A 15,913-nucleotide genomic window follows, 5' to 3' on the forward strand; every position below is an offset into this window, starting at 1 on the left:
TGCAATCGGATGTGTGTGTATCAGTGATCGGCTGTGTGTATCTCTAATCGGCTGTGTGTGATCTGCTGTGTATATCTGCGATCTGCTGTGTGTGTGTGATCTGCTGTGTGTGTGTGTGTGTGTGTGATTTGATTGTGTGTGTGATCTGCTGTGTATGCCTGCGGTCTGCTGTGTGTGATCTGCTGTGTATATCTGCGATCTGCTGTGTGTGATCTGCTGTGTGTGTGTCTGTGTGTGAGTGATCTGCTGTGTGTGTGATCTGCTGTGTGTGTGTGTGTGTCTGTGTGTGTGTGATCTGCTGTGTGTGTGATCTGCTGTGTGTGCCTGCAATCTGCTGTGTGTGTCAGTGTGTCAGCTAACAGCAGGGTAGGATGGCGTGCAGCACCGACCGGAGATCACAGGAGGACCTTGGAACCATGCAGACGTCCTGGTCTGGTGAGTATGAGTCTCCTGGGAAGTGGGGGGGTCTGCTTTCTTGGGGGGTAAACTTACCCCCAACTGTGTTTCTCCAAGAATAAGACCTCCTCCAAAAATAAGCCCTAGTGCTTTTTTGGGGGGCAAAAAAAATATAAGACAGTGTCTTATTTTTGGAAAAACACGGTAGGTTGTATCCCCTGATGTTGGGAAGTTTAATTCCCCTTCTTTCTAGAAGTACCATCAACTTTTCCGCACAAATTCTTGGTCTTTTTCCCTTTCAAAGAAGGGTAGTAAATGCCTTGTTCAGTCTGCATACGTCCATATGTTTCAGTAAAAAGGGAATGGTCTGCATCGGGTATAGCAGCTTCGGGAAACTCATTATTTTAATGAGGTGGTTCCTGCCCAACAGCAATAACGGTAGATCCTCCCATACTTTTAACTCCCGTTCTATTTTCCCGATGAAGGGTGCGTAATTTAGGGAATAGACTGATGCTGGTTGCCGCCTCAACTGAATTCCCATATATTTAATTGAAGATTTAGCCACTGGAATTCCACATATATTATCTTCCCCCCTGATGTTTGTTGCCAGGGGCATGTCATTCTCAAGAAATATTATTTCGCATTTTGCCTCATTTAACTTAAATCCTGCCAGGGAACCAAAAGTTTATATGTGGTTTAGTACACTTGGGAGCTCTGTCCGAGGCTTGTTCATGAATAATATCATCCACAAATAGAGTTGACTGTAGATTTTCCTTGCCTATACTTATGCCTTCAAAGCACAATCCCCTATTAAACAGCCGTGATAATGGTTCAATGGCCAAATTAAACAGCAAAGAGGACATCGGGCCCCCCTGGTTCCTTTCGGTAGCGGAAAAAATGTGATAGAAAACCCGGTGTCGCCACACTTGCCTATGGATTGGCATAAAGTACCTATATGAATTCCTTAAACGCCCCCTGCAGCCCTGTGCTATCCAATACCAGTTCCAGCCTTGGCCACTGGACATTATCAAATGCCTTTTCTGCATCTAGTGTGATCATGGCTGGTTGCTACTCCCTCTGCAGCTCCTGATCCCTAATAGCATCCATCACTAACATGGCCTCCCTTACATTCGTTACTGTTACCCTCCCCTTTACAAATCCCGATTGGGCAGGAGAAATTAAATTTGGTAACACCCTGGCTAGTCTGTTGGCCATCAATTTAGCTAACAATTTAAGATCTTGATTTCTAAGTGAAATTGGCCTATAGTTTGCTGGATTGTCCAAGTTATTATCCCCTTTAGGTAAAAGTTTAATATATGTTGTGTTTAGGTTGCCAGAAATCCCCGCACCCCCCAAAATGTTATTGAACAAGCTTGTAAGAGTTGGTGATATTTGTCCCCTCAACGCTTTATAAAAGTCTCCACTGAAGCCATTTGGCCCTCATGCTTTGAAAGTGTTCAACTCCTTTATAGCTAATTGCGCCAGCTCCTCTGAAGCGATCTGTGTGAGCTTAATCTTTTCCAGCCAATCCTTCCCACCTCTAATTTCCTTTCTGCCACTGCTACATATATTAGCATAATAGTGCCCCAAGATCTGATTGATTTCCTGCAGATTCGTCAATTTGCTCCCATCCCCCCTGGCCATACTCTCTATCAATGTAGTTGGTTGCCTACCTCCTGCTAAGTTGGCCAGCAACAACCCTGTCTTATTACCAAATCTATGTAAATCCACCTCTTGCTGTGATCTAACTAGCTCCTCCCTTTTCTCAGCCCACTCCTTAATTTTCATTTGTCTTCCAACCACCCCTCTTTTCAACTAGGGGATTTGTTCTCTAGATAATTTGTATAGCTCTCTCTAAGAATGCCACTGGCCTTTTGGTATTTATTTTACATGTTTTTTGAGCTTAACTACATGTCCCATCAGCCTCCCCCCTCAAAGCTACCTTTGCTATCTCCCAAAATAGCAATACATCCTCCTTGTGCTCTCTATTGTTCCTGGAACGCTCTTCCCACCAGTCTTTTAGCGTTTTATGGAATTTGCTGTCCCTTAGGAGAAAAGCAGGAAACCGCCAAATATAGTCCGCCCCCTTTGTATTTTGTCTAGTACAATTATCGAGACCGGACTGTGGTCAGAGATTACCATGTTTTCAACTTCTACCCCCTCAATCCTAGGCACTAGTGTTTGGTTAGCTAGGATATAATCTATCCTCGACCATGAATCATGAGGATACGAGGAGTAAGTATATTCATGATCGTGTGGGTGGAGTAATCTCCAGTATCCTGAAGCTTAGTATCCTTCAGAAGCTTTTTCATCGGCCCTCAACCCTGCTCCCCTGCCCCCCTTGAACCGAATTATATCTCCCATCCTCCTCCCTTGAAAGGACTGTGTTAAAGTCTCCTCCCACCAACTTATTCAACGTCGAGTCTACCAAGACTTTGCTTGTAAGTGAAAAAAAAAATGCAGTTTGCTCAGCATTAGGTGAATAAACATTATGAATACTGAAATCCCCCTGCAGGCTTGTCGAATTAAGGTGGATGTACCGCCCCTCCTCCTCATAGTCTTGGGATACCACTGTGTGATTGAAATGCTTATTGATTAAAATTAGCACCCCTGCCCTTCTACCTGTCGATTCTGACCCATAGACTCCCCCCACCCAGAGTGTATTCATGCGGAAAAATTCACTCCATTGTAAGTGTGTCTTTTTGCCCATATCAAACTCAACTTCAAAACTAACCTAAAAACAAAGTGCTCAAAGTCAGCCCATTTCCCTCATACTCGTGAGCAATTCCCAGCAACTTCCATTTTTTCTATGATGAACCCACGACCCCTGCATATCCCCAGCAATGCTCTCAGAATCCCCACCATTGATCACACCTTGGCCCCCAGCCTAGAACATAGAACATATCAACCTTAATTAGCACATTTTGGATGGCCCATGTCATGACCCTCCACAAATTATATCGGCTTTAGGTATTCAGTAAAAATAAAAGGAGAAGAAGAGGAGAGAGATGGAAAAAGAGAGAGAGAGAGAAGGGGGGACTGAAGGGGGGGAAGGAAAACCCCCCCCTTAGTAGGGGGGAGAAGAAGGGAAGGACAGAGGCATGTAAAAGAGAGGGAGTGGTAAGAGGTATGGTAGAAAACAAAACATTACGCAAACCCCATCTCCCTCCTCGATCATTGCCTCAAAAAATGTCCCCCAGGGCAGAGAAGAAGAAACGATCTAGATGATGACCCCCCCCCCCCCCTCAGGATGTGCATCTCTCTTGCTTCCTGGACATGTGCAAAGTCAGTCTCTGCTTCTTTGGACTCCCCGAACAGCTATGGCCTTTGTCCTCCTCCATACTTGTCTACTTTGCGGTCTTGGTTGCCCCCGCTGTCCTCCCTCTCTGTGTGGCGAGTGTGGTCCATCAGCAACACCACCCAAACTGTCCTTATTCAGGATCTCCTCCAGTCTCTCCTCCGCCTCAACTGGGTCCTTAGATGTAAAAAAAAGAGCGTCTTGATTTTTCACTTTAAGCAGTGGATAAATAGTTGGAACTTGACGTTCTTGTGGTATAATGCAGTGCACACTTTGCTGAATGCTTTCCTCTTGCATGTCACCTCCGTGAAGTAGTCTCCAAAAATTAACACTTTGTATCCTTGCATTCGTAAGAGAGTTCTCCTACCCCTAAATGCTCGGAGGATCTCCTCTTTGTGTTTATACTCCAGGTATTTTACTATGACCTGGCGCGATCCTGTTGCTCCAGCATTTTCCTCCACTCCCTCCCCAACCTTGTGGGTCACTCTGGGCTCTCAGGGGTCCCACTCTGTGCTCTATCTACTCTGCATTTATGTGACAAGCCCAGCAGTTTGAGAAGTTCTATTTCACATATGCTGTCCAGCTGCCTCACTGTAATGGACTCCAGCAGCCCTACCAGCCTAAAGTTGGTGCTCCTAGAGTGGTTCTCCAGATCTTTCAACTTGTCCCTCATTGGTTGTGCCCCTACAGCCATATCAAATAGCTGCCCCTCCAACAACATGACTTTGTCCTCAGCATCTGATATCCTCTGCTCTGCCTCCGTCATTCTGGTTCCATGTTGTGAGAGCTGCTCCTGCAGGTGGGCCAGTGCTAACTGCACTATAGCTGCTAGGGACTCCTTTATTTCTCCTGCCTGTTGAGCTGCCACTTAACTGGCTAAGCGTACATATATGCCTATGAGTAAGGAGTCATTTCAGAAACGCGTAAGGCGGAAGCCTTATTAGGTTCACATCATGGGACATATTTGATTTTATCATGAATGTGATTGCTCAATAAAGAAGACAGAATTTTTTATGGAAAATTTTGGTGCTGGACCTTTCCTTTTTTCTATTTAACTTCTGGTAGCCAGCCATATCCGCGCACCTATGGGTCTGCAGAACTAACGGTGAGCTTTCTTCCCACCCCTGTTTACTTCCGATTACATATGTGCTCAGGTATGTCGGTCTGTGGCTCTTCACATCACAGTGCCGGAACCTTTTACAGCACACAAGTTTGCGTCCCCATAGACTTATATGTACAATAGGAAAAAAAGGTTTTGTCAGCTCACCCCTCTTCACTCCTGGACTCTGCACCGATGCAAGGAACGCCCTGGCCCGGGCGGGAATGAATGTAGCAAGAATCAATTGATTCTTGCTACATCGACTTATATGGGGTTTGAGATCTGGGCACAAGTTCGGGTTGAAGTCTGGTCCCAGCGAACCTGAACACTTTTAGTTTCTAGCACTGACGTTGATGAATTACTAAAAACAATCAATTGTTCTTGACCAGGTTGTTGTGATAAAACAAATGTGTTTCTAAAACATTCATTGATATTATTTCTACAAAATGTGAATAACAAATAGTATATACAACATTCATAACTATGGATTTGTTACAAAGTCTTAGGTCTGCAGTAGTGTGAAGGCATCATACTGAATACTTTAGTGTTTTGTTTTTTTCATTATGAAATTTATAGTGGTGGTCGTTTTTTTTTTTCTTTTCATTTTTCCCATGTTCTTTGCACCAATTTTATTATTGCATTTCTTGCACTTGTATCGCTTTCTTTTCCTAAAGGTGTGTTTTTATAAAATTGTTTCAGTTGTTTAGTCATTTAGATTATATGGACGTAGTCAGGAACACATGAGAACAAGACAAGGTTTGTAGCCTAAAAATACAAGATTTATTGTACAATATTACAAGCTCATAATGTATTCAAACATTAGTAATAGACAAGAGGCCACAGTGATAGGGACAGGTATACACATTACTGTAGATCTCAATTAAAAGGTTGAAAGAAAAACAAACATGCTCCAAAAAATGTAGAGCCTCTTTATGCAAAACAGTGTCAGCGTATGAGCAAACGTCTATAGATAAATACTAGTAATAGCAAGCTAGAGCTACTTAAATGACAATCTGAAGTCAGACATATAACATTGTTGATAATTTATCAAGCTGAAAAAGGACCAAATTGGTCAATTTGACCTCCATGAATAATGCAGCCGCATAGACCTCCATGTATAATGCAGCCCCATAGACTTTCATGTATAATGTAGCCCCATAGACATCCACATATAATGCAGCCCCATAAACCTCCATGTATAATGCAGCCTGTTATGATCCGGAACCATGGAAGATCACAATGTATCATTGGCAAAAAGGTGACAAGAGCATTGGCAACTAATCTGGCCGCCATCCCCTTACTAACCACAAACACTAGAAGTAGCTGAGGAGTGAACTAACATCCTATGCAGCGCGAACCCAGCCGGAGAAACGAGCTATCCTAATGGAAGGAAGGATGAATAACTCTCTGCCTCAGCGTAGACCCCCAAAGGTATAGCAAGCCCTCCACATTCAAAAACTACGGTGATATAGGAAAATACAATACACAGATGGAGGAGAGGATTAGCAAAGGTGAGGCCCCACTAACTAAATAGGAAAGGATAGGAAAGGGGCTGATGGTGACCAGAGAAAAACTCTACAAAAACCCAAATACTTGATAGTACAAAAAGGTCCTCAGATTGTGCGATCTGTACTTCGTCCTATATCAGGCGCTCTTGTCAAACCAATGAACAGAAAAAACAGGAACAATTACAAATTCAAGAAGAAACAAACATATGGACTTATAGCAGCAAAACTCCAAACATAGCTGCAGGGAGCTTCCCAACTAAGCAACAAAGAGGGAAGATTCCTGCATGCAAATAAACTGACAATAACCACAATTTATGACAAACCCAGATAAGAACAAAAAGAACAAAACAACTAAAGGCCCAGTGCAACGATGCAACCTGATAGGGATCGTTGGTAAGTCGTTGGGAGGTCGCTGGTGAGATGTCATACAGTCAGACCTTACCAACGATGCAGGAACGATACAGGTCGCAGTAGATCTCAGCAGTCACTGTGACCCTGTCACACAGTGTCAAACTCAGCGATGTGTCCAGCCCAGCAGGACATCGCCTTTGAAGAAAATGGCCTGGACTATTCGGCAACAACTAGAGATCTAACAGCAGGGGCCTGATCTCTGGTAGGTGTCACACATAACGAGATTGCGAACGGGATCGCTACTGCATCAGAAACCGTGAGCGATCTCGTTATGTGTGACGGTACCTTAAGAAACAACCAAGCACTTATCTGGGGTAGATGTGGTCAGAAGCAAGATGAAAAGGCAGGTGAGCTACAGGACAATGATAACAGAGGACAATGATAACCGGCTCAGACTGCCAGGAGGCCAAGGCTTAAATAGGCAGAGAGTTAGCAATGGAAATGCCCATTGCTCAAGGACACCTGGTCTCTGTCAAAACCATTCTTGGCCACAAGAGGGAGCCTCACAGCAGCAACAGCATAACTGACACTCACAACAGCAGCCCCCTAGACCTCCATGTCTAATGCAGCCTCATAGACCTCCATGTATAATGCAGCCTCATAGACCTCCATGTATAATGCACCCCAATAGACCTCCATGTATACTACAGCCCCATAGACCTCCATGTATAATGCAGTCCCATAGACCTCCATGTATAATGCAACCCAATAGACCTCCATGTATAATGCAGCCCCCTAGGCCTCCATGTATAATGCAGCCCCATAGACCTCCATGTATAATGCAGCTCCCTAGGCCTCCATGTATAATGCAACCCCATAGACCTCCATGTATAATGCAGCCCTCTAGGCCTTCATGTATAATGCAGCCCCATAGACCTCCACGTATAATGCAGCCCCATAGACCTCCATGTATAATGCAACCTCATAGACCTCCATGTATAATGCAGCCCCATAGACCTCCATGTATAATGCAGCCCCATAGACCTCCATGTATAATGCAGCCCCCTAGGCCTCTGGCCACCATGTACGCACTGATTTTATAAAAAAAAGAAAACAAGTCCTCACCTCTCCTTGTTCCCCTGCAGCTCCAGTCAGAGCATCACCATCCTCCCATTCTGCTCTCTGCAGTCTCAGCACAGCAGTCGCATAGTGGTGACATCACCGTGCTCAGCTGCACTGAGATATCGAGCACAGGGGGAGAATGATGAAGCGGAGCACGTTGCTGGATGCTTCATCATTGCTCTGTGCGATGACGGGTGAGGGGGGCCCGGTGCCGCCATCACTGACACCGGGACCCCTGACTCATGGGCCATATAGCGGCCGCGCGTGGTCTGCCACAGAACAGCGCAGCTCCTGTCACAGAGAGGAGGCAGCTGCTGATCTGCAGGGCGGGCGCCGGGCCCCTAACCTGCCGGGCCCAGTCACGATGGCGATCTCTGCGACCATGGTCTTTAAGCCCCTGTGTTTTATATATTTTTTTTATCTTGGATTTTTGTTTGTTTAGCCTCATATGGAGTGCTTGTATTGTTAGGTTAAATGAGTTTGGTTTGACATGTTAATTTTTGCTTACCATTGAATCTTTCTCCTATTTGGTAGGATCTAAATTCAGAAATAATGTTATGGCTACTTCTTCAACAAAAACATTATGGGGCTCCACACTCATGTGTGGCACCTTCATTAATGGATTTTTTTAGATGTTTTATTTTACTTTGTGTCAAATGGTGTTTATGTGTTGGGGAAAAACAGAAACCTTTTTTGCAAAATATAACCTTTCAGGAATGGATATTTAAAGGGGCTGTCCAGGGCTTTATATTAATGGCTTATCCTTAGTATAGATCATCATTATCAGAACAGTGGAAGTAGAATACCTGGGAAACCCACTAAACAGCTGTTCTTGGTGCCAGAGGTGACTGGAAGTGATCAAGTTGCAGAGCTGAACAGCACAGCTCTGTCAACTGAATAGTAGCAGCAGCAAGGTAGTACCAGCCACGGTCACCAGACGGATGATGAAACTATGTTTTTCTGCTCCTCAACTGATTACTTTTGGCCACCGCTGACACTCAGAACAGTTGATTGTCGCACGTGCCACCAATACTATACATATAAACAATCAGTATAGAGTACTGGACAACCCCTTTAGGAAGTATGTTCCAATTCCTCTCTAGTTTTTTACGAATATGAAAATATAATTAATTAAGTGGTCAGGAAATTCAGCTTCAATGCATTACTCGTGTTTTTCTGAGTTTGTGATTTCATGAGAACCTGCCATGTAAAAAAAATGCTATTAACCTGCAAATATGGTTAATTTGCAGGATAAAAACGTTATGACACCGTGCGGCCACCACACTAAAAGCATTGCTGCCACAAGGAATTTAACTTTATTTGGACTTTAGTCATAGAGATGTGGCTGGCGTGGTTTCACTCACCACTCACCACTGCATAGTGAGCGGCGGCAGTGACTAACAGTGACTACTGAGCTGCCTGTCAGTCAGTGGCAGGGGTGTAATTACAACTGGTAGCGGGACTTTCAGTGCGGTGGCCACATGGCGTCAGAATGCTATTAACCTGCAGATTAACCCCATATCTGCAGGTTAATAGTATTTTTTTACATGACAGGTTCTCTTTAAGGCTTTGCTAATGTTTTGGATTTCTTATAGGCATTTGGTATTAGTTTAGTCAGATCATTTTTTTCATAGAAGCGATTGCTGAGAATTAGGTTTTTTTATATTATTTGTATCTGTACAATTCCTTCGTAGTTGATCAAATTGCTTGAAAGGTATGATATTTAGCCATTTTTGTGCAGGTAGCTATTTGTATCAACTGTTTAGAAAAAGTTTCTCTCTCAATCGTATGATCCTCATGAATTATGGTCAAATCCAGAAATTCAGTTTTCTGTCTCTGGACAGAGTTGTATATTCCATGGGTTATTGTTAATAGTGTTGCAGATTTCCTTAGCATTGTATGTATTCACCTCTAAAATAAAGAATAAATCATCAATGAACCACCAATAGAAAATACAATTTTGGCCTCCGATAATATGAAGCCTTGCTGCAAACTCTTCCTGAAATGCCAGAAAGTATAAGTCTAAAAGAGCCCCAGTGACCAGCGTGAAAATTACAAGATAACTAATTTTGTGATATGACAAAAAAAATGACAACAGGTTTTAAGAGCAAAGTTTTAACCAATAGGCCATTTTCTGATGATAGCTTCCTTAAATTAATTCAGTTTAAAAGGTTCAGACTGTATTCTCACTGTTGTCTTCTTTCTCCTTCTTCCCTTTTTCTTTACAGTCATGGTACTTGGGATAGCAGCCTGATCTACCTCCCACCCACTGGAACCAGCAGACACAAAATGGTCTCTGCAAAGTTTCTGGTCCAGGACAACAGCTAAATGCATCTTTTATGAATAAACATTCCCACAAAAGAATAAATCAGTGGTATACTACAGTGGTCAGTGGGAGATGAAGAAGTGATACCTTACTTTAAGGGGCTTTTATCTTCAAACAGGATGTCTTAGAGCATTTGCTCTTGCGTTATGGATTTTGAGAAAATATACGTGTATATGATTTTAATATCCTTTTACTCCTAACCAATTCATAAAAGGGTTGAAAATCCAACCAGCAAGAAGGAGGAAGAACAAAAATCTTCCTGTATGGATATACTTTGTTATTGTTGCAATTATTAATAATATTATTATGCGATTGATATAACTTTATTGTTTATTTACTCTGTTCTGCTCCCTCCCTGAGAAGTTTATCTGTTCTTAGCTGAAGGACTTTGATTATGACAGCTTGCCATTTGGGGGATACACAAAAAAATTGTGATATAAATCTTAACCATTACCTTCAGTCTTGTTTGTAACTTCAAGGTACCCAGTGAATCAGCGATAGATATCTAGATGCGTTTATGATTGTAAATCAGTGTGTCTATATATATATATATATATATATATATGACACAATGACACAGCAGTTGTAATGTGTCTTGCATATATTTCATTTACCTATGTTGCTATGACTTGCATACTTCCCAAATGTATAAATAATCCTGAAAGAAAAAAACATTTAAAGTCGTTTACAGCCTTGGGCAATTGGGTTCCTTCACAAAAAGCTAATAGCAAAGTTTTCCCCTGCTAAGACCCTTAACATTCAACTGTTACCTCTGTGGAAACCTGTCAGTTAGTGTTTGAAGGAAATCTGGCAGCTTGCTCTTACACCCCAACCCCCAAGCCAATTACATGTATGTGTAGGTTAAAAGAACAAAAGTGAAATCATACTTTTATTAAATGGGGTTGTCTATTATTGGACAATCTTTTTATATATAGTGTATTTCCACAACATCATAATCTGTCCCTCACATTAGAGTCCCCAAATGAATGCATTTTGTTTGCATTCACCATTATTTAATAATAATTAATAATTTTATTCATTTATATAGCGCTATTAATTCCACAGCACTTTACATACATTGGTAATACTATGAAGTATGCAGGTACACTGTATTAGATGAACAGTAGCAACACTCATAACTAACATATAGTATTTGGTTAACACCCCTTTGATTAAAAAGGCATAAAAATAATCCCACCATAGTAAGGTGCACGCAATCAGGATGGTCCCTAATTCTAGTGAGTCACCTCGCTTGTGCAAGCAGGCCTCAAAATAGACAGGGGCAGAGAAAGATCAGGGACTGACTGTATTGGGACCTGTCTGTGGAAGGCTGAATATATAATGGAGCACAACCTGGGTGGCACACTGTAAATGTACTGAGTACAAGAAACTAAAGAGAAACTAAAAATGAGGATCGGCACACCTGTTAGTGTAAGTGATATTACCCTTGTACTAACAATGTGCCGGTTCTTACTTTTTGTTGCTATGTAATACTATTAGCACATTTGTTTTTTCGAGGTACACACTTAATACTAATCACCTACTTACTTTTGTTTCTAGTCTCAGGCCCCTCTAAATTCTCATTCATTCCTACTAAATCTTACTCTCTTTCTATTCTGTCTATCCCTCCCCAGATGCTAGTTTAAAAGCCCCTCCAGTGGTCTAGCCATTTTTGCCCTGTCACAGCTGCACCCTCCCTATTGAGGTGCAACCTGTCTCTATTGTAGAGACTGTAGCCAACAGAGAAGTTATTTTATGAAAGCAAACCTTTCCTCTCTGCATCAGTTTTTCCTCTCTACATCAATTTCTAAGCCATGTATTTATCTCCCTAAGCTCCCATTGCCTTTCTAGCGACGCTCGTGGCACCGGTAGTATTTCTGAAAACACCACCTTGGAGGTCCTGAATTTCAACTTCTCTCCTAGTTCTCTGAAATAATTTTTAAAGATGCACTCACCACAAAAATGTTATCCCTTGAGTTTTTTTAAATATGTATGTATTGTTGTGAGGTTGTATTAAAATACTCACCCATTGCCATCTTCCCCCTGTTTCCAATGCCTTTCCAAATCTCTGCTGAGTCCTGTGACTTAAACTCCAATCAGCTGGATCATCATGGACAAGAAGTCACTTTTACAATAGAAATCTAAGGAGCCTCGTTCTCAGTGCTCCATGGGTTCACATTGTAAAAGCCACTTCGAGTCTACACAAACTCTAATGATCTGGTTAGTTGGGGTTGAAGTCATGTGACTCAAAAGAAGATTGGAGCTGCTCTGGAAAGTGGAGAAGATGGCAATCGGTAAGTATTTTAATATAGATGAACTACATTGCATACATACCGTATATAGAAAGATTTAGGAATACATTTTTTGTCGGGAGTACTTCTTTAAGGACCTTCCATCTCAATCTGACTTTGTTACTTAGACCACTGTGTACCAATCTGTCCATCTGATCTGCAATATACTGAACCTGAGCATCCAACAGACCCTGTTGCAGCATGTCAATCACTTCATGATCTAAATGTAGATTGATGTAACTCTTGGACTATAAGGGCTATATTTCTCTTTTTAATTGGGCTGCCTTTATTTTTATGTGTTTGCCCATTCTCTTAATGGGTCTTGTTAAGGGTTAGGTTATAATAAAAAGCATAATTTATTGCTCACACATACTGGAGACATGGAGGTTAGATGAAAAACATTAACTCAGTTGGTGTTATATGTTATGCCTTTAGGCACTAACCATTGTCACAAATAAGACAGTCATCATGTGTGTGTGTAAACTTAATAAGATTGTGCAGGAATAGAAAAAGGGTTCTCTTTTTCCCCCTGATCATTGGAGATGATGTACTTCATTTACTTTAATGGAGAGGAGGTTCAGTACCAGACCCAGCCCATGTTAGTAACTACCACTAGTCCTAGAACAGCAGACCGTTTCTCCAATATTGGACAGACCCTCCAAACAATATCAAAATCCTGTTTTTGTCTATTTTTTATGTTTTATACTTTTAGCACAAATGTAGTAACAAAATGACTACATTCTTTAAATAAAAGTTCCATCATTGTGATGGTAACAGCGCTGCAGGCTGCGTTGTTGTTCTAGCCATGTAAATCTGACTCTAAATTGCTTGGGAATAACTTGGACTCCAGGCTGACAGTATTTCAATGAGGTAGGGTTAACACGTTCCACAAATCCATACTCCCCTGTCTTTAGATAAAAATGAAGAGAAAATAATTGCAAAGAACACCAAGTTTTGTGCAGTATTCAAAGTCTACCCAGCATCTAAGTAAAACCGGGAATTTGCTAGGCATAACAAATATGTATCTACATATATATATATATATATATATATATATATATATATATATATATATATATATATATATATAAATGCAGAGCGTAAGGTTATGAAATTAATTGACACTAATCAGTCATAGACCTTTGACTCTTATACAAGAGTGTTAGAAGAAGATACGCTGGGCCTCCATTATCAAACCTTTCTCTGAAAAAAGTGTTCTTGTCACCTATAGCAGCTATTCAGCTTTTATTGTTTAAACTGCACTAAAAATATTTGAAACATTGACACTGATTGGTTGTAATAGGCAGCAAAAACGTTTTTTTCCCTGAAGCTGTAAATAGTTTTCCTGAATTTTGCATTAGTGTGGTCTATAAATGTCTTATCAGTGGGGGTGTCATTGGTAGGATCCTCAGCAATACAAATGCCTCTCGATAACAGTTCCTATACAGTGATTCATGTTCAAGCCAATGTGTCTAGCTTGTTTACTTCGTGTAAAGGGTTTGGACTACCACTCTTTCACTGGCAGCGAATCTCACAGATCAGACATTGACGAAGTATTGACTTAAATCCAGGAAGACTCCTTTTAAATTTAAATGGTTTTAACTAGTGTGTTTGCTAAGAATAGTTTGCAATAGCATCAGAGCGGGCAGAGACAATAGATGGGCCTTTTGCAGTCAAATAACTTATCAAAATATACAATTCTACCTACTTAAGGGGTGGAAGTGTGCTCCTTTACCTCTTGGGCCCAGGTTGGACCAATGACCTGAATAGCATACACTATGACAAAAGATGCATTAACAAGGACTAGATCAGATGGATCACAATATTATCTCACGGAAACATAGCTCTAAATTACCTATACTTGTGAATTTATTGAGTATATACACAAATATATTGCTGTCATTAAAGTCCAAACACATCTAGACAAGATCTACAGATATGTAAAGTACATACACTACTGAAGGGAAACCCTCGAATGGAAAAAAACAACAACCTATGTTTTGTGATGTCTTAAAAGAATTCTGAAGTTGTCCTAACTAAATGACTCTTATCAGCCCTGTTACAGAGTAAACTGCATGGTGCTTCTTCCTGCAATCAACCCCACTACTTGCACTCATCATACAGGCTTGTGGCTGATGACCTGCATGGCAGATTTAAATATGGCACTTTTCCCATTAATAGTTAGGATGGGAGTGGGCATTCTTTTATATTTCACACTGTCATCCCTGCCATCTAGTAATAGTCGGACTCGGAGGAAAGATTCAAGAAGTAAACAGTACTTCTATAATTGATTTTTAGTAATCACTGTCCTTCTCAGCTGAACCACCTTTCACCCCAAAGAAATCTTAACTCATTGAAGAGTTTGCAGCAATTGACATAATCCTAAGGAGGCTAGTTGCTGTTTCCGATGAGCGCATTATTCTCTGCCATTAACAAAATAGCAATTTCATTGAAAACAATACAAGGCTATTTTGAAGGGAAGAGAAAAGTAGCTTAACTCTGTTTTTTAAAAACATGACATGAATCTGAGGTGGTGTCTGCTGTGTTTTAAGATGTAAAATTGGAAGGAAGACATGAAAAAAAACAAAAAAAACAAAAAACACGATATAAATAAAACACTAGAATTCCAAAAATATCATATGAAACAAAATAGTATCTATAAATATATATATATAGCATTAAATATGTACAAATGATCTTTTTTTCCCTTATTTGCACGGAATTTTCTATCACATTATGTGCCTTGCCTTCTGACAAATGATGAAATAACCACTTGCTCATTTGCTGCATGCTCTGACTTCAGTATACAGGAAATATGAAATGTGTACAGACATTAAACAGTTAATGATTTCTGATTCCTTATTATTTTGTTAATGGATTTTTAATTGTTTTCTTTTGTATGTCGTCATCATCTTTTATGCAGTATTTCTGTTGCATTGTCTTTCCCCTTGTTGAGTATGAAGTGTCAGAGAGGCTGTTAAATATTGTCAATGCTGGGAGCCATGCTAAAAAACAGATTTGCAAATAACAAGTGAGGGTCTTTGAGGTGAGTGGGATATGATGGCTCTACAATTTTGTGTGCTTAGAGTCTATTATATAGCAAAAAAACAACTATTTATGACTCTAGCAGATTAATGCTACAGACTGAAGGAAGGATGAGACAGCAGTAGTAGGAGGGATGTAACTAGAGGCTATAGAGTTAGTAACGTAGGAAGGCAGGCTGCATGCCTCTTATATGGTCTATATTGTCTATTTCAACTATAACTGAATGGACATTTTTACTCTTTCATTTTCCCCATTTAACAAGAGTAATGGAGATCATATTGTTTAAAATTATTGAGAAATTTGGTCAATTTCAGAATGAGTAATTTGTTTGGGATTTTCAAACATTTATATGTGTGTGCATATATATAATTAAATAGACACACACACAGAATTGTGCAAACATGTTAGGCAGGTGTGAAAAAAGGCTACAAAGTAAAGGTCCAGTCACACATAACGAGATCGTGAACGAGATCGCTA

At 40.8% G+C, this 15,913-nt stretch overlaps 1 protein-coding gene across 3 annotated transcripts in view; it reads left to right on the plus strand.

Moving 5' to 3' along the window:
• The window catches only part of NFIC (nuclear factor I C), a 265,530-nt gene extending 250,289 nt beyond the window's left edge, over positions 1-15,241 (plus strand). For all 3 annotated transcript variants that reach the window (XM_075352612.1, XM_075352613.1, XM_075352611.1), the window contains one exon: positions 10,003-15,241. In XM_075352612.1, the coding sequence (XP_075208727.1) occupies positions 10,003-10,020 (18 nt within the window). In that variant the 3' untranslated portion in view covers positions 10,021-15,241. The remainder of the gene's footprint in view (positions 1-10,002) is intronic.
• The last annotated feature ends 672 nt before the right edge of the window (positions 15,242-15,913 follow it).

This window comes from Anomaloglossus baeobatrachus, chromosome 1 (genome assembly GCF_048569485.1).
Source record: "Anomaloglossus baeobatrachus isolate aAnoBae1 chromosome 1, aAnoBae1.hap1, whole genome shotgun sequence".
Lineage (NCBI taxonomy): Eukaryota > Metazoa > Chordata > Amphibia > Anura > Aromobatidae > Anomaloglossus > Anomaloglossus baeobatrachus.